This window comes from Elephantulus edwardii, unplaced genomic scaffold (genome assembly GCF_000299155.1).
Source record: "Elephantulus edwardii isolate Elephantulus edwardi_28Jun2011 unplaced genomic scaffold, EleEdw1.0 scaffold00037, whole genome shotgun sequence".
NCBI lineage: Eukaryota > Metazoa > Chordata > Mammalia > Macroscelidea > Macroscelididae > Elephantulus > Elephantulus edwardii.
This window is the reverse complement of record NW_006399787.1, coordinates 7,311,691-7,330,649: the sequence shown is the minus strand read 5'-3', so window position 1 is coordinate 7,330,649 and position 18,959 is coordinate 7,311,691. Positions and strand designations below refer to the sequence as shown.

At 48.3% G+C, this 18,959-nt stretch overlaps 1 protein-coding gene across 1 annotated transcript in view; it reads left to right on the top strand.

The window, feature by feature from the left end:
- Positions 1-18,959, top strand: part of TMEM63C (transmembrane protein 63C) — a 38,045-nt gene that overhangs the window by 7,891 nt on the left and 11,195 nt on the right. Inside the window, exons 5-16 of the mRNA XM_006884653.1 lie at positions 1,084-1,226; positions 3,346-3,394; positions 5,382-5,490; positions 7,598-7,671; positions 8,262-8,342; positions 8,434-8,557; positions 9,313-9,446; positions 10,858-10,980; positions 11,807-11,960; positions 16,332-16,438; positions 17,654-17,740; positions 18,183-18,248. Coding sequence (XP_006884715.1) covers positions 1,084-1,226; positions 3,346-3,394; positions 5,382-5,490; positions 7,598-7,671; positions 8,262-8,342; positions 8,434-8,557; positions 9,313-9,446; positions 10,858-10,980; positions 11,807-11,960; positions 16,332-16,438; positions 17,654-17,740; positions 18,183-18,248 — 1,251 coding nt within the window. The remainder of the gene's footprint in view (positions 1-1,083; positions 1,227-3,345; positions 3,395-5,381; positions 5,491-7,597; positions 7,672-8,261; positions 8,343-8,433; positions 8,558-9,312; positions 9,447-10,857; positions 10,981-11,806; positions 11,961-16,331; positions 16,439-17,653; positions 17,741-18,182; positions 18,249-18,959) is intronic.

Below are 18,959 nucleotides of genomic sequence, written 5' to 3'. Positions count from 1 at the left end.
TATCATGGAGCAACCAGGGCTCACTAGAGGCAAGGATGGTGAAACTCCATGTCACATACTTTGGGCCTGTTGTCAGGAGGGGACAGTCTTTGGAAGGGGACATCATGCTGGAAAGGTGGAGGGTCAGTAGAGAGAGGAAGAGCACCAGCATGGCAGATGCGATGTAACAATGAGCTCAAACCTGTCACCCATCAAAAGGAAGGTGCAGGGCAGGGTAGGGGTCAGGTCTGTGTTCACAGGGGTCGCTGTGAGTCACAGTTGACTCCACAGTGCCTCCAACAACAGGTAAAAGCAGCGTAAGAAACTAAAGAAAATCAACTAAAACACTTAATAGTCATTGTCCTGAGTTTGATAAGTTGTAGGCAAACCAGATCCTATTCTTTCATGTTTTACAAAATTTTTAAAATAAGCGTGTGTTGCTTTTAGTTTTTTAACTGAAAGATGCAGAAGTACAAAAAAAGAAGTATATAGCTCAGTTATCAGAAACCACACCTGTGCTGCTCTGTTCGGATCAAGAATTAGAAACCCTCCCTCGGTCCCTCTCCGCCTCTGGCTTCTCCTTCCTTCCCAAAGGTTACCAGTAGCTTGGCTTTAAAATACGCAGGCTTAACTCATTTAATTGCACTTTGATTTCATGTACTCCGAATACCCCACATCTTTGTCAACACTTGATATTGTCCAACTCTTTCAATTGAATGGGACTGTGGAATGATCTCTCTCTCCTACTTAATTCAAAGAACCTAACGATTTTTTTAAAAAAAATAAGATGCACCTTGTTATCATTAGTCCCTTGACCAATGTCCACAAAAAACACTCAAGAATATTGGAAGTAATGAAAGAGAGAGTGAATGTTTGATTGCCTACTGTGTCTCTGTAATATTATCTCTATCTTTCTGCTGCCTGTTAAATTCAGTTAAATACATTTCAAGCCTAACAGACACGTTGGCAGTGATGATGTTTTTAAACATTAAGACTTCAGGCTGGTGGGCATTGATAATCCCCCCTCTCCCTGCATCTCTTCCCAGTTTAACCTCTGGCCACTCTGCCTCCTGAAAGATGTCCTTCGTTTTGTGTCTCTTCCAGGAACAAGGATCTGATCAACAAATGTGGGGATGATGCCCGCATCTACATCATGTTCCAGTACCACCTCATCGTCTTTGTTCTCATCCTCTGCATCCCCTCCTTGGGGGTCATCCTGCCCATCAACTATCTAGGAAACGTTCTGGGTAGGACGAGCTCAGCAGGGCCGTGGGGTCTGGGTAACTGCAGCCAAGAGCAAACTGGTGGGTGAGACAGGGTCTTAGGGCCTAGAAACCTGGATTTTTATGTTGACTTCTGGTAGTTAGTGAAGGTATGTGTAACTAGTGGTCTGCACTTTACTACTCTTATAGTACGAGCTTGTTGTTGTGTTGTTGATTGCCATTGAGTCGCGTACAACTCATAGCGACCCTATGAACAAAAGGCTTGAAGCCTTTCTATAACTCTAGTCATCATTTATCAAAGTTCATAGTTTCCAGAGGCATGTTGTTTAGGAAAGTGGATGCCACTTAGGTGGCTTTTAATGGTAAAAAGTAGCTCTGCCAACTCAAAAGCACATAGTTTGAGTCCACTAGCTGTTCCGCAAGAGAAAGACTGGCATTCTCCTGCTGTGCGATTTATAGACTCCGAGAATCTGCAGGAGGGTCAGCTAAGAGTCTGTTCCAACTCAATGGTACATAAGAACAGCGGTGACCAGTAACAGTGCGCTCGAGTATGTCAGAGACAGAGGATGGCAGAGGGTAGAGCAGGGCTCAGATCCACTGTCCGTAGGGAGCTGGGAGCTGTATTTGACGCAATGGCATTTAACAGCTGTCTAGTGACACCAGAGAATATAATTCTGGAATCTACTTCCATAAAGATTGTAGCCAGCGTAACTTTGAGTTTTCCATGAATTAGAATTGACTTATCGATGGGTTTGATTTGAGAGTTCTTGGAAAATAATATTTTGCCATGTTGGGCAAGCCAGGCTTCACTTCTCTCATATGGAGAATGGTGCTAATACCAACTTTGTCATATAGTTGAACATGCTTAACCCAGCAAATGGCACATAGCAGGTGCCCAGTACTAATTCATTCTGACGTAGAATATTCATTCGCATCCACACCTGGATTTGACCAGAGGGTCATAGTTACCTTTTAGACATCTGACCCATGGCATTTCCCAAAGATTCCCAAACTGGATTCCTTCCTGTCCTCCCCATGATGGCTAGAGCTCCACAAGTACAGCATTTCTTAGAGAAGACCCCAATTCTCACATGGCATAAGAGGGTGAGCCCCTGTAGCAAAGGGGCATCATCAGGTGGGCCTTACTTCAAAGACAGAAGAGCTAAACTGCACCTTGACTCTACAGTTTTTGTCCACATATTTCCCAGAAAACCCCTTTATCCAACTTGGCAAATTATTTAATGTTAAATTTGTCCTGCCAGTCTCTCTAAGCGGCATGCCCCAGTGTTTCTAAGCTGCATGCCCTTGACTTTGGAGTGTGTTGGGAGATAATGTGTGTACAGTGCCTGAGACATAGTGAGTGCTCAGTGAACTGTAGCCAGACCAGCACTTACCATGATGGAAGATGGACAGAGCTGTGCACAGGTCACACAACGAGGTTGTATGGATTCGTGCCTTTATCATCAAGTAGCAAGCAGCTTACCTCGATTCTTTGCTTTTCGACTAGTTTTTCCTAAGTCAGAGACAGTACTTAGTGAATTCAGTGTAGCAGATGAGTTGCCTGTGCCAACCTCCTCCCCTATCAGCGTAAATCGCTTCTGAGTCATGACTTTCCAGGTTCTCATCCTACAAGCTAGTGTGTGGGCAGGGATCGTGCAGGGCGGGCTTTTTAAACATGTTCCATAAAACCTGGGAATGTTGAAACCAATAGACTGCATGCTTGGTCAGGAGGACCCGCTCTGTTGAGATGAGCTGGTTCCCTTCTCTGGAGTTCTGAACCCTGTGGTGTTTGTCAATGGTGATACTGTTGCTGGTTCCATCATTTTGCTGCTGGGGAGACAGCCGTGTTCCTTCAGCTAGCACTTGCTGGGTGTCTGCTCTGTGCCACCAGTGACTGGGGTGCCGTGTGAGACATGATCTCCCTTATGGCCACGGCATCCGACTCAGCAGTACCCTGGAGAAGGAGGTGGAGGGGAGGCTCAGTTTATGTTGGGGATGGGATAAGCTCTGGGTGCTGGAAGGAAGAACAAGACAAAGGCAGGCACCTCTAGATGCTAGGAATTCATTCTAGAACTTTGGATCCTGATGCTTCATACTCTCCTAAGGAGCAAGGTTCAAGGTCATCCACTTTCTTGTCTTTCAGAGAAGAGTAGTCACTTCGGTCGAACCACTATTGTCAATATCTCCACAAAGTAGGTACCTGATCTTCTTACCTCCCGCTCTACTTCCTGGGGTGTCGGGGTGGAGGGGATAGGAGCTTAGCGGGTCCATCTATCACATGGGCACTATTTTCTCCACCTACCCTCCCACCCCCCGCCCACTCTCCCAGCCCACACTGTGAGGCTGAGCTTTTCATTCTTCTTCTTCTTTTTTTTTTTAAGTATAATTTCTGTCATAGCAGAACTGTATACACAAAAGTCAATTCAAAGTTCAGAGTGAAAAAAAAAGTCCAAGTTGATCCCAAAGAGACATTGTCACACACGGCTTCATGCCCGCTCTACCCAGCTCTGCACAGGGCACGACCTTTCTTAACGAGTGAGGCCCGGTTTCTCAAGGATGCCAGGCCCTGAGTAGTTGTTGTGTGCCGTCAGAAGTCACATTCTTTTGGTGGAGAAGGACTTTTGTTCCCTGTGTCCTCATATCTGTTGCTGTTAAGTGCCATCAAACTTCACTTGATCACTTAGCAGTGCGCTGGAAAGGTCCTTAGAGACCTGCGATCTTGCTTCCTCCAAGAATCAAGGCATCTAGCTAGATAGGGATTGCATGGGGAAAGTCAGGCACTGTGACATGGAGATATTTTAAAGCAAGCACTTTGCTCCTGAAACCGCACCAAATACAGCAGGCACCATTGCTGAGCAAAATCCCAACCAGATGCCGGGGGGCAGGGACTCTGTAACATGAATTGGAGTGAGACGGTAAGCATGACACTGCTGTGGTCATTCTCCCTGCCCCAGGGAGAGCGCAGCTCAGGAGGTAGAGCCTTCCTCTTGCCTGGCTTGTATGTGCCCTCAGGCTTCTGCTCAGCACAGAGCTCCCAGGAGCCCTTCTGCTTGGCCTGAGTGTGACATACAAGTGAGGAATCTCAATGCTTCAGCAGCCTTGGACCCCCCCCCCTTCAAGAACTGCCACTGCTGTAGTGACCAGGGCCACCTGCCCACGCTTCCTTAAGGAGAAAATGACAATAATTCAGCCCTGCTGTCCATGTCGTAGGAGTTTGATAGAAAGGCACTATCCCTTCCTGGGTCTTTGGCAGATGGGATGCGCACAGTCCACATGGGGCCACTAGTGTGCCTCACCCCTGTAAAAAAAAGCAAGGGCCACATGGGGTGTGCCATATCTGACCTTTACCACTTCACAGGGGAGAGCTGGCCCCGCCTACAGCATCAATAACACAAAAACTATTTCCCATGAGGTCATAATGTGTCCCCCAGTCACCCGTGCCTCTTTCTACTCCTTTCAACACTAATCTTACTACTTTGCTGGGTCCAAAATCTAATGTGATAGTTCACAGACCACACAGAACCATATCAGGAAAATAAAAACTTTATAACCCAGATTAATAACAGAATACAGTCAAGACAACTCCCGAAATGTGCACACAGGCACGTCAGCCTTAGTTAAGTCTTGAGTGTTCCCAAGTTCTCAGTCCTGCCAATATTGACTTCCCTCCTCGGTTGTCCAACAAAGTTCTCAGTCCTGCCAAAATCGGCTCCCCTCCACCCCGAAACCCAAAGTCCCATCTCATGTCAGTTCTCCAGTTTGGCCATGGCTGCTGCCATCCCGAAGTATGTCCTAGATTTTCCTGACTCCTCTTCACCTTCATCAGGGTGGGGAAGGTCTCTTTCCTCTTCTCTGGCCGGAGAGGATTCAATCTCTGCAGCTAGAGCTGTCCAGTTTATTCATGAGACTGGCCAGTCCTCTTGGGGAATGGTAGAAAGCCAATCCCTTTTTTGATAAGCCAGCATGCCCCATTTGCCTAGTCCTGTCCACCCACATGATCAGTCATCCCCATTCAAATAAATCCTAGAAAAGCCATATTGAAAGACGAACTTCATAACCCCCTTCTTAACCACTGCAGCCCCTTCCAGAGTGTGTCGGCTCCCAGTGGGAAGACAGTGTGCTGGGTGGGCTCCATAGAGAGGCTGAACACCCCGTCCCCCCGTTTCCTGTTCTCGGCAGGAGTCAGTTCCTGTGGCTGCACTGTTTCTTCGCCTTCCTCTACTTCGTCATCAACCTCTTCTTCATGATTCATCACTGCTTGGGGTGTGTGCCCAAGAAGAACCAAAAGGTGAGTGAGTCTGTGAAAAAGAGCTGCTCTCTCGAGCTAAAGCCGCCTTCCCAGCTGGGCCACCTCACTTCCATCCTCCAGAAATGGTCCTCCTTGGCACATCTTGCACACCACAAGCATAGAGGATCTCACCTGAGCAGGGCAGGCCTCCTCCCTTTAGCCCCAGTGGGTAACCATTTGGCACACCCTGGCACTTACAAACTGGTTGTTAAACAGCAATGGTTCGGGTGTCCCGCCCAACGCCACCCCGTACCCCTCATACGTCAGCCCTCAGAACTTCCTCACCCCATCCATAGACTAGAGTGTTAGCAAACACTTGGTCCAGCAGGGGGCGTCCAGCATTCTTCCCAACTGCTGGGTAAGCTCTGCTGAGCTGCTAGGTAAATCTTGCATCATCCCTTCTGCAATCTCTGGTGTCAGAAAACCGCATGTCTTGCCCTTTTTATCTCTTTACTCTCTTGATTTGGGTTCCCTCCAAATTAGTCTCTGGGACAAGGTTTTGTGTAGCATTAGTTCTTTTCACTTATGTGCAAGTTCTTTTCACTTATGTGCAAGTTTTGTGTAGCATTAGTTCTTTTCACTTGTGTGCAAGTTCAAATTGAAGCTGAAGAAAATGAAGGCCACAAGAACCCAAATACAACCTTGAATCTATCCTGCTTGGATTTAAAAACTATCTCAAGAATAAGTTTGAAGCATTGAACAGTAATGACCAAAGAGCAGATGAATTGTGAGATAGCATTAAGAATATTGTCTATGAAGAAAACAAAAGAACATTACAAAGACTGGGTAAAAGAAGAGACTGAAAATTTCACTAGAGTGTCAAGAAGTCAAAACAAAGGGAATAAATGTCAAAGTAAAAGAACTGAACCGAATATTCCGAAGAGCAGCTCGAGAAGACAAAGGAAAGTAGTATAATGAGATGTGCAAAGAGCTGTGATTAGAAAATAAAAAGGGAAGAACTCACTCCACATTTCTTAAGCTGAAAGAGTATGCAGACTTGAGGGAGCGTGTGGAGAAGGGAGCTGAATATGCTCCTGAGGGCAAGAAAAAGTACCTAGGCAGAGGGGCTCTGGTGTTTGAAGTGACCACAGTATTTCGTGTGTGGATATCAAGGTCAGCAGGTCACACTGGCCATGGTCTTCTGCCTGCACTGTGCACAGACAGGTATGAGTAAAGGGCTGGGAAGTTGTCTGTGCTCTCGTGGGAGCAGGGGCAAGAAATGTGCTTAACCTTTGCACCTCAGTTTTCCAGAAGTGCAGTGGGGTGAGCTCCCTCCAAGGCCCTCTTCCCTAAAGGACTGAGTCTTCTCCATACCCCACCAACCTTCGGGGAAAGGTCCACAAACTCTGAAAAGATAGGCTGTGAACTTCACGCTGCCTAACCTGGAGGCTTGGGTACCTCGGCTTCAAGTCTGGCCTTGGATGCTTCTTGTTATTATCACTGGAAGCATCAGCCAGGACTCTGGCCCCTTCAAGTGGTTGGCCAGACTGTCCTCCTGAGAGCAACGGGTCAGGGAGACACCTCCCCCTCCCAGGATGAATCCAGAAGCTCAGAAGCTTTTTCCTAGCCCCTCTCTGAAAGTCCTGCTCACCTCCCGAATTATCTTCCCCACCCCCAGTCTCATCTTGTATCTTTCCCTGCAGTGTGGGACTTTATTTACACTGGAATAGTGGTTCCAGTTCTCAAAAATTGCTGAGAGACAAGAATGAGCAGTTCTGCCCAGTCTTGGGGCTTGGACCATCCACCTTGACCTTGTCTGCGGCCTGCTGGCCTTTCTTCCCTTGACCACAGCTGTGCAGGGCAGTGGACCCACAGCTGGGGCACTGGAAGCAGCACAGGCTTGGTGTGCCAGGTGGAGCTTCCCACCACCTACTGCCCGGCTGGCCCGCTCGGAACTGCCCACCTCAGCTGGGCACTGCAGGTGGGAAAGCTGATACTTGGTGTACTCAGCAAAGACCCCAGGCATCCAGCCACTGGTTTGAGCAGGAAACTGACCACCAAGGAGCTGTGGGGCACCACGCAAGCCGTGCTGTCCTGCTCAGCAGACGCCCCCCTCTCTGGGAGTGCAGTTCTCAGCCTTTTTCCTCTCTTTGCCCTCCCCACCTAGGTCACAAGGACCCTAATGATCACCTATGTCCCCACGGACATCCAAGATCCAGAACTCATCAGCAAACATTTTCAGTAAGTTGAGGCCCAGTTGATGCGTCGCCTTCTCCTGGGAATGCCACCCGATCCTCTTGTGGGTCATGGGCACTCCCTGACCAGCTGGACACAGCCTTTCAGAATGGGGAGGGCAGGGCAGGAGGGGACGGGTTTGGGAAGCACACCCCCCTGCCTGGAATGAGTGTGATGTAGGCGATGTCTTTCCCTTCCCACATTGTTCCCACTGATGACCCCAAGGAGCCCCTGGGCCCCAGTTAGGGCAGGTCCCTAGAGCAGGTCATCTTGAGGCATCTTTTATGACCCCAGGAACACCCACCACTGAGCTGATTATCTCTGGGTGAGCAGCCCTTTCTTTCCTGGGGCCCTGGAGGTTTGAGCTCAGCCTCTCTTGTTGTTTTCTGTCATTTGGGAAGGATGTGACCCCTCTCTGATGACCAAGACTCAACCCAGATGGGCAGGCTGAGGAGCCAGGGCTGGGTGCTCTCATCCCTAAAGCAGGGATGCAGGCAGCTGAGCTGCCCAGCCCGGTGGTCTACAGAGCAAGGCCAAGGGCAGGGTAGCGCATCTAACCCTGCAGGCTGGTTTAGCACCTCTGTTTCCGGCTGCAGTGAGGCCTATCCTGGGTGTGTAGTGACCAGAGTCCACTTCTGCTATGACGTCAGGGACCTGATTGACTTGGACGACCAGAGGTGAGGTCCACCGCGGGGCCTGAGATGGGGGAGATGGGGAGGATGTTTGCCCCTGACCAGACATTTGCCTCCCTCACCTGCTGGCTGACAGACGCCACGCCATGCGGGGCCGGCTCTACTACACTGCCAAGGCCAAGAAGACTGGGAAGGTCATGATCAGGGTTCACCCCTGCTCCCGTCTGTGCTTCTGCGAGTGCTGGACCTGCTTCCGGAAGGTAACTGGCGAGCTCATGGGGGAGTGGGGTAATGGCCGAGTAGGGGCCAGGGGCACTTGGTCTCCACCTGTGTTTTGCACCCTTGGGCCCCACTGTCTAATTCTGCTCCCTCCTCCCAGCATGCCCTACTTTCTTGCTGAGCATGTGGAGGTGCTCTCGCCTTTCCTGGGTCACCCCCAGAGCTTGCTCATGCATTCTCGTATGAAGACCTGGAGGACCAGAACCAACACGGTGGGATGCAGCAGGAGTCTCAGGCTAGGACAGGGATGATGAAGTCAGTGACTCCATCATAACATCCACTATGGCTAGAGAGCGCTTGAACACATGGACTCCTGCCTCAGGGTATCACTGTTCCAGCCAGTCCAGGAATAAAGGCCCACCTTCTCATTTCTGAAAACACTATGAATACATCCTGCCACTTTGTAGGGCCCACCCAAGTCTGACAGTATTACTGCGTGCGCACACGCGCGTGCACACACACACACACATACACACACACACCTCCACAGACCTGCCTTCCTTTCCCCAGAGAGAAATGAGCTCCCCAGATAGCTCACTGCAGAGTGATAGCATCTTCCTATTTGGGAAACTTGGATCCCACCTGGGACCCTGAGCTCTCTTAAGGGGGTCTGGGGTTGGACCAGCAGTCTCAACTACCCTCTTCCTGGGCTCCTGAGTACAGGAAACCTTTCGTACATGTGTGGCCCTCCTGGGCGGTCTTGTCTCCCAGCTCTGAGGGCCACGTCTTGCCCCAGGTAGACGCAGAGCAGTATTACAGTGAGCTGGAGGAGCAGCTGACAGATGAGTTCAATGCCGAGCTCAACCGCGTTCGGCTGAAGCGTCTAGACCTGATCTTTGTCACCTTCCAGGACGCCAGGATGACCAACTAGTGAGTACCAGGGCCAGCCAAGCCCTGAGAACCCTGCGTCTCTGACACCATCCTCCTTCGCCCCCTTCTAGCCAAGGGAGACCTGTCCTCAGTTTACCACATCGTGACCTCCCAAGCCCTCCCCGTGCTCCTCACAGGCTTGCCAGAGCATGGCCATGTTTGCTTCTCTGGTTGCAAGGACTCAGCTTGTCCACAGAGAGGCTCAGGGCTGTGGCTTTTTACACCCATATGGCCTTCCTTCAGCCCAGAGTGGTCAGAAAGGCTCTGAGCACTTCTTTCTCTAGAACCTGGGCAAGAACAATATGCATTTTCTCCCATCTGCACACTCCTCACGCCCTTCCTCCAAGAACTGACAGAGCTCTGGCTAAGAAAACCCAGCTTCGCTTTCCTCCTCATCTGACTCCCTAATTGAATCTCAGAGTCTCTTCTTTCTTCTGCCTCGGCCTCTAGTTAGCAACTACACCATAGCAAGGAAGGAGTAAACCTAACTCTGGCAAGTTCCAGAAGGATCCTTGCAACTGGGTCATGGATAGGAGCATCAAAGCCAGGCTCTTGAGCATCATGGGGCCTCCTCTCCTTAGAGGAGCCTAATTGTACAGAAGCCTTGATCCTCCTCCACCCTCATCCTTCACAGAAATCGTGGAACAACCTCCGTTTTAGTCCCAAACAATTGTGTGCAATTCTGCAAGTCATTTACACTCTCAAATTTTTTTGCTTGTCAAATTTGGTTACTCCTGTCTTCCCTTATCAATCCCCTAGAGGGCTGAGATGTGATATGTGTTCTACCTAATATGTGTTACATATAAAGCAATACAACTACCTAAGAAATATTATTGCTCATTTCCTGAGACATTGGCATACTTAGAGACTCAGGTTAAGCAAAGAGAAAGTATGAATTAGGAGGCCAAAGATGGGGCTCCAGTCAAACACTTGTTCCTCCTAGGCTGTATCTTTAGACCCCTCCATTAGGTCATTATCTGTGCAATCTGGGTGGTACTAACCCCCAAATGACACAGTTCTGGGCACACAGAAAAAAACACACTGATCGGTGGCTTTTGATACTAAGATGAGTATAATTCAGTACTGTCCCTAGTAATCTCACAGGATTGCAGAGAGCATGCTACGTATTGTCACTGCTGCCTGAGGGAAGAGCCATTGGCCAAGCACTGTCTGGTTCCTCTTCCTCCTTCCTGGACAATTGAAGCACCCCGAATGTCCCCTTCCTCTAACTACTGAGTCTCAGGAACTTCCCACCTCTAAGGTCCTGGCAGTCATATCCACGGCCTTAAGGAACCCCAGGAAGCTGGCATGTTCCCGACTAGGGGAAAGTCACAATAACCCTGGTCCTTGGCCTGCGACCTACCCACCTCACCCCCAGCCCTTTGCTCTCCATGCTCTTCCCCTTCACCAGCATCATTGAGGATTACAAGTACGCCCGTTGTGGAGTGCGCCCCCACCAGTCCTCGGTGACCACCACTGTCAAATCCTATCGCTGGAGAGTCGCCCTCGCCCCACACCCCAAGGACATCATCTGGTAAGTCCTTTCCATCTTTCCCTGCCCCCTTGAGTCCTTTGATCTGGAAGAAGGCAACAGGACAGGAGCCAAGGGAAGGGACTTTTCTACCACCTCACTGAACAGCAGAGTCCCTGTGGGGCCTGAGCCCAGTGCCCCCCGCAGCTCTCCCCACCCAGCTTGTGTGTCTCCAAACATCACAGCCTCTGCTCGCCCCAGACTCGTCTGCACCCAAGTGTAGAAGGCCCGACCTTGGAGGGAAGGGATTTTCCTGAGGCATGAACTCTAAGGATCCATTTTCCCTTGTTGTTGTCCCTGTTACACCGTAGAGTTGGAACCGACCCATAGCTGGCCCTCCAGTGCGTTTTCAGAGGCAGTTAATCACACAGAAGGAGACCACCCATCTTTCTCCTACAGAGCAGATGGTGGTCTCAAACCACATACCTTCAGGATTTCATTGCAACTTCTTGCCACTAGGCCACCAAAGCTCCATTTCCCCCCTTATCTGTGAATATACCTAACGGAGCTCTGGTGGCCTGGTAGTAAGGAGTTGCACTATCACCTCAAATCACGTGGTTTGAGTCCAAGAAAGATTCCTTCCCCATGCAGTTTACAGCCTCTGAAAACCCTCTGGGGGTCAGCTGTGCATTGGTTCTGACTCAAAAGGCTGAGTTTAGTATGAGTTATAAATATATGTAGTGTGACTAGGGGCACAATGCAGGGACCCTTTGCATGAGAACCTGGGTCCAGGGGACTGAATTAGAGGGTGATTTGAGTGACAGCTGACAGACCAACACAGGGCTGGGCCTGGGAGCCAGAGCCCTAAAGCACCCCCTTCCTTCCCCAGGCAACATCTGTCTGTCCGCAGCTTCTTTTGGTGGGCCCGCTTTATGGCAATCAACACCTTCCTCTTCTTCCTCTTCTTCTTCCTCACCACGCCCGCTATCATCATCAACACCATTGACATGTACAACGTCACCCGGCCCATCGAGAACCTCAAGGTGCCTCCTCTGCTCAGGCCAGGCCTGGGGGCCCTGGGGAGATCAAGGAAAAACTCAGGCGAGGACGGGATGGGGGCCCACTGGGATGGGTTCCAGAGCCCAGCTCATATGACCAGCATGATGGAGGTGGCAGTGGTAGAAATGGTGGGGGAGAGTCTCCTGTGTTCCAGACTAGTTGCACCCGGGTCATTCCCTTTCTTAGGGATTGGATCTAGAGAGGAAAGGAAAGGTGGGGAGCAGCAGACAAGTTCTAGGAGGAGTTTAGGGTGTCCACTCAAGTATGGGCTAGGAGGGCTTCTGGAGATAGGGTCAGCATAGGTCATCAAGAAGTAGGAGAGCCAAACTGGATAGGCCATGGCACGTGTGAGTTCTGACCACCAAAAGGTATCAGCGCTGGGATCTCTGCTGTGAGTGGACTGGCAGAGGGTGGGACAGGAGCCCCAGATCCATCTCTGTTTACCTCCAGACACCCCCACTTCAGACTAGGAGCCCTCAGACCTGTAGGACTCATTCTGGAAATGGTGGTGGTGTATGGTGTTAGGTATTGTTGGGTCGAGTACAACCCATAATGACTCTGAACAATAGGTCTGAACCCTGTCCTATCTCATGCCATCCTTACACTTGCTGACACTCTAGAGCCCATTGCAATGGTCACTGTGCCTGTCCATCTGGTTGAAGGTCTTCCTCTTTTTTGCCAACCCTCCACCTTTGCAAGTATGATGTCCATCTCCAAGGAATAGCTTCTCCTAGCAACATGTCAAAAGTATGTGAGATGAAGTGTTACCATCTTTGCCTCCAGGAAGCCCTCTGGCTGCACCTTCTCCAGGACATATTTGTTCTTTTGGCCATCCATGGAATGTTCAGTGGGATCTTCTTCAACACCACAGCTTCTTCTGTCATCCTTATTCATGGTCCAGCTCTCAGATACACAGCAAGTGATCAGAATGACCTGAATCAGATGCACCTTCATCCTCAAACATCATTATACCTCAATAATTTGGAGAGGTCTCTGACTGCAGACTTTCCCAGTACAGAAGTCTCCTTATTTTCTGACTGCTGGTACCAAGGATGGTGATTGTGGATCCAAGTAAGATGAATGGTTGACAACTTCAATCTTTTCTTGATCTATCATAATATTGCCTATAACTCCCATGGTAAGAACTTTTGTTTTTGTTAAGCTGAGATACAATCTGTATTGAAGGCTGTATTTTTTGATCTTCAGCAACAAGTGCTTCAAGTCCTCCTCACTTTCAGCATCATATAATGCAGATTATTGATGAGTATTCCTCCAATCTTATTCCACATTCTTCTTCATAGAGTCCAGCTTATCAAATAATTTGCTCAGCATACAAAGTGAGTAGGTATGGAGAGAGAATATGACCCTGACACACTTACTTCTTAATGTTAAAGCTTGTAGTTGCCTCTTAATGAAGGTTGCGTATGGAATGTTTGTTTTGGGGGGTTTATCCTCCACAAGCAAATGTCAGCTGATTGGAGTTGCCAGATTTAGCTGTGAGCTGGAGGTCTCTAGTTTATAGTCAACCAGCATTTGATGCGCATAGCTGTATTTAAAAAGTGCGGTAAGGCCTGAGGCCACAAACCCAAGGGACAAATTTTAATTTCTTTTTGGATGAACATTCTTTTAAGTGGTACAGCAGTGGTCTGTGTGCTGTACTGAAGTAACTTGGAGTTGATGTGATACTGAACACTGTGCCAAAGGTGTGTCAAACAATGGTCACTCATCGTGGGCAGGGTTTGGGGGAGCTCCAGGTTGATTCAGGTTTGGAAGCAGGAGTGGCATCCACTTCCTAAACCACATGCCTCTAGAAACTCTATGAACATAGAGAAATGAACATAGACAGCTCTAGAACAGGGTTCAGGTCTTTTGTTCACAGGGTCTCTATAAGTCACACTTGATTTGATGGCACTTAACAACAGTGTCTCCTTGCTCTGTTCACACAGCAGCTTCTTGGTCTAGGTATAGGTTTCACATGAGCACAACTGAGTATTCTGGGACTCCCAGTCTTCTCAATGTTAGCCATAACTTGGTATGACCCAAATAGTCAATAAAGCACAAATAGACATTCTTCTGGTAGTCTTTCATTTCAGCCAGGATCCAACTGACCTCAGCAATGATATCTCTGGTGCCACAACCTCTTCTAAATCCTGCATGAACTTCTGGCAGTTCCCTATCTATATACTGTTCTAGGCATTTTTTCATGACCCTCAGCAGTATTTTGTTTGCATGTGATATTGATGATACTCTTTGATAATTTCCACATTCTGTTGGATCACCTTTCTTGGGAATGGGCCCAAATATGGATCTCTTCCAGTCAGTCAGCCACATAAACTGTCCTCCAAATTTCCAAGCATAGGCTGGAGAGCGCGTTCAGGGCTGCATTAGTTGGTTGAAACACGTCAATCAGTATCCCATTGATTCCTCAGGCCTCATTTCCTGCCAGTGCCTTCAGTGCAGCCTCAGCTTCTTCCATCGTTACTATTGGCCCTTGTTCACGTGTACTTCTAACACTTTTCTCTGTCAATTATTTTTGGTACAGTGACTCTGTGTAGTCCCTCTATCTTCTTTTGATGCTTCCTGGATCATTCAACATATTGCCCACAGCATCTTTCAATATTGAGACTTCCAGCTGAAATTTGTTTTTCAGTTCTCTCAGTTTGAGAAATGCAGAGTGAGTTCTTCCTTTCAGGATAGAACTTGAAAAAGTCAATTTCAAGTCAAGTTCTGTCCTGAAGTATAATGTTGTAAGTGATATTATCTGTAAGCATACAAAGAAGACCTGTTAATATGACTATTATTCAAATACACAGCTAAAGGCGAAGAGGAGGAAATTGAAAATATTTACCAAATCTTGCAGTCTGAAATTGACTAACAATGCATTAATGATAATTTGTGACTGGAAGGCAAAACTTGGAAGCAATGAAGAAGGAATAGTGGTCAGAAAGTACGAACTTGGTGAAAGAAATGAAGCTGGAAATAGAATGATTGCATTCTGTATGTTCAGTGATTTATTATTTTAAAAAAGAGAGAGACAATGACATTGTACATGTACCTCACTTGATGCACTACATAGGAATCAGATAGACTGCATCTATAGAAGGAATTGTTGGAGAAGCTCAATATCAGCTATCAAAACGTGGCTGGGGCAAATTATGGGTCAGATCTTTAATTACTCATGTACAAGTTTAAACTGAAGCTGAAGAAAAGGAAAACAAGCCCACAAGAACAAAAAATATGATCTTGAGTCTATTTCACCTGAATTTCAAAATCAACTTAAGAATATGTTTGAATTACGGAACACCAATGCTTGAAGACTAGATGAAATATGGGATGACATCAGAGATATCATCTGTGAAGAGAGCAAAAGGTCATTAAAAAGGCAGAGGAGAAAGAAAAAAATGAAATGGATGTCAGAAGAGACTCTGAAAATGTTGCTAGAACATTGGGGGAAAAATACTGAAGAGCTGATAGAAGATTTCAAAGGGCAGGTTGAGAAGACAAAATATTATAATGGAATATGCAGAGAGCTGCAGTTGGAGGGAGAGGAAATCCAGAAATGGAGAGGGTGCCTTTTACTAACAGAGAAATTCAGAAGACATTCTGGCCCGTTTCCAAATTCTGTAGTGCCTGGGTAACACTGATGGTTAAGTACTAGACAACTAGCTACAGGATGGCAGTTTGAACCTACCCAGAAATTACCTCAGAAAACAGGCTTCTAGAAGTTCATGTCCCTGAAAGCTCTGGAGGACGGGTCCCCTCTGCACGTGTGGAGTCACCATGCATCAGCATTGACTGGTCCACAGCTTCCAGGAATGTCGCCTCAGGGCTGCTGGAGGGAGCCCAGGAGTTCCCTCCTCCCATCATATTGCCACTCCTTTCCCCAGCAATACCCACGTAAGCACACAGGCATACGCTTGGTCAGATGTGAGCGCACATGTGCTCACACACGTGTACACACTCATTCGCACACCTCCATTTCCCCCTAGAACGCCACCTCTGCTGGCTCTTTCTTCCCTTTGTCACCTTCACAGTGGGTCCCAGGCAGCATGTCTGTCGTGAGCATTGTGGCTCTTCCTTCCTTCACCGTCCTCCACTATTCATACTGCGTGAGTAAGGCCAGTGAGGAGGGAGACATGAAAGACAGCGGCTGGTTCTCAGACCCTTGGGCGTGCATCCAGGCAGACCCCTAACCAGAAAGGCATGTGAGACCCTTGGCCAGGCCAGTGAGCAGACTCAGAGAGTGGAAAGACAGCAAGAAGCAGCCTGGGGTGTTAGGAGAGTCTGGGTGTCCTGGAAGGGGAAGGGGTTCCTTGTTGTTGATGTGTCCCTGCCCTCTCCCCTGTGCCCCACAGAGCCCTATCGTGACCCAGTTCTTCCCTTCCCTGCTGCTCTGGGCCTTCACAGTGATCTTACCTCTGATGGTCTACCTCTCTGCCTTCCTTGAGGCACACTGGACCAGGTGAGCTGGAGCCTCCTCTCCCAGCCCCAACCATTCCCCCAGCTGCACATCTATTCCTCAGATAACAGTCCGCTGCTTGGTATGCCTAACCAGGTATCATGTGAATGCTGCCTTCAAAGAGCTTAGCATCCCGCTGGAGAGACAAGGCATGAGTGCCAGCTGGCTTACACCCCGAACCACACCACCCTCACCAGCCTAGCCCTTGGCCCAAGAAATGGACAAAAAAGACTCTTATTTTGCTCCAGGGGCTGAGTTATTTCTTGCACTCTGGCCTCGAGGAAGCTCGAGATAGATGGACAGAACTTTGGCTGCATTAACCCAACAGCCTAGATAATGGAGCAGATCTGTATCATTGGTTCACTCATTCATTTGTTGAACAGATAAAGACTGCAAGCTTGCTATAAGCCACGTCCTAGTTAAGGAACCAGGGAGCTAGTTAAGGAACTCCTGTGGCATGGTCTGTAGAGAGTCACTGACTTAAAGCATGTGGGCCCCAGCCAAGCCCTCATTGGCCTCCACAATAGCCTAAGCCAAACACTGAGGGGATGGGGCCATAGCATGAGCTAGGCAGTGCCAGGAAGGGCGTCCCAGCAAAGGATTCCAGGTGAGGAGGCATGAGCAGGACTTGATGGGCAACATCAGGTAGACTGGCACAGCCACAGAAAAGGGACCCATAAATTCAAGCTGACTAGATTTGTTGGGACCTCACGGGGCCAGAATTCTAAACAAGACGCTTCCCACTTATAAGCCCAAATGTTCATGGGGCTAACTAATTGGTAGGAGTGTTAGCCATAACCTGGGGCAGGTGGGGCCACTCTGCTCCAATGTCTGCACAGATCTCAAAGTTCTTTTCTGCACCATAAATTCCTACCATCCTAACAAACAACAGGGCAGAATAATTATCCTCACAGAAATCCTGTCTAGCCTTTATTTTGGACAAGAACAAGATTAGTGTTGATTATTAAAATTCTGCAGGATTCTGAATATCACTGAATATCCCTTTAACTCAGAGGCTAATATATGGTGTGTGTGTGTGTGTGTGTGCAGGGCAGTTAATGTATTCTCCCCTGCTGCTCCCAGGCACAGCACAGCCCACAGACTTCCATGGAGATCAAATTGGCATGCATAATGTTGGAGCCCAGCTCACGATCTCTTTCCTCATTATCTTAACCAGATCTCCCTCACTGATAAGTATTGCTCTTCGCTTCCTCCCAGGACCACTCAGAATCAGGTCATGATGTACAAGTGCTACATCTTTCTGGTGTTCATGGTCATCATCCTGCCATCGATGGGCTTAACCAGGTACCTCACTATAAATATACCAGTGATTGCTGCCAGTCCATTCCTCAGATAACAGTCCAGGGCCTGTCATGGGCCTAGCATGAGCCAGGTATCATGTGAATGCTGCCCTTAAAGAACTTACGATCCTGCTGGGGAGAGAAGGCAGGTCTGCCAGGTAGCGGCCAGCCCAAGGTGGGAAGCACATAGCCAAGATGCAGTAAATGTGCAAAAAAGGGAGAGAGTACTGTGGGAGAAATGGCTGGTGTGGATTTGCTGAAGGCGGTGGCCTTGAACTGAAGGGTTAAGGGTTAGGAGCGAGGGTGGCCTAGTATTAAGTAGCAAGAGGGGTATCGTGGACCAATCAGCCGGGAAGACTATTAGGAAAGACGACTGAGCAGAGAGAAATTGGACCTTTAGCTCATAGGTTTGCTAACTACAGAATCTACCCTCATTCTTCTTGTAGCTTGGACGTATTTTTGCGCTGGCTCTTTGACATCTATTATCTGGATCAGGCATACATCCATTTTCAGTGAGTACTGCATCCGTGTTTTAGAGTTGCCTTGCATGTATACCCAGCCTTCTGTGTATGGCATTGGGGTTACATCTTCCCTGAGTCCAGCACCTTTACTTGCTCTACTCTTGACCCCTCAGCCATCGGTAAAGCCTCAGGTCCCTTCCTCTGTATGATGTTTTTAAAATAATCATAGAGTCTCAGAATTATAGGTGGGGAAATGTTGTCTAGTGAGGCTCTGGTGTGTACCCTGCATTCAGTTCCCCCTAGTGGCCACAGCTTGCATGACTCCAGTGCAGTGTCAAAACCGGGAAACTGACATTAACACAATCCATGGGGCTTTTCCCGATTTTGCCAGCTTTGCGTGTTCTTTGAAGGATGCCTTGAAAATCCATGAAATCAACTATGCTGAAATCTCGCTTTCAAGATATTTAAAAAATCAAGCTTGGGATGTAATCTTTACTAACGCAATTGACAGCAAGACAGTGTGTGTTAGATAGAAGCTGATTTAGTGTGAGTGACATTAAGCCATAAGGAGAGGTCACTTCTGACAGCATGCAGGTCATGGGGGCATACAGCCAATTTAGGATTTTGGGGGGTTTGGTTAAAAGTATTAAAATGCCTGGTTTTCTGAGATACAATGTTGTGCATGCTTCCATGTTGTTACACACTGTGGTTGTTGTTGATGTTAGGTGCCGTTGAGACAGAAGTGTGAAGTCAGTACCAAAT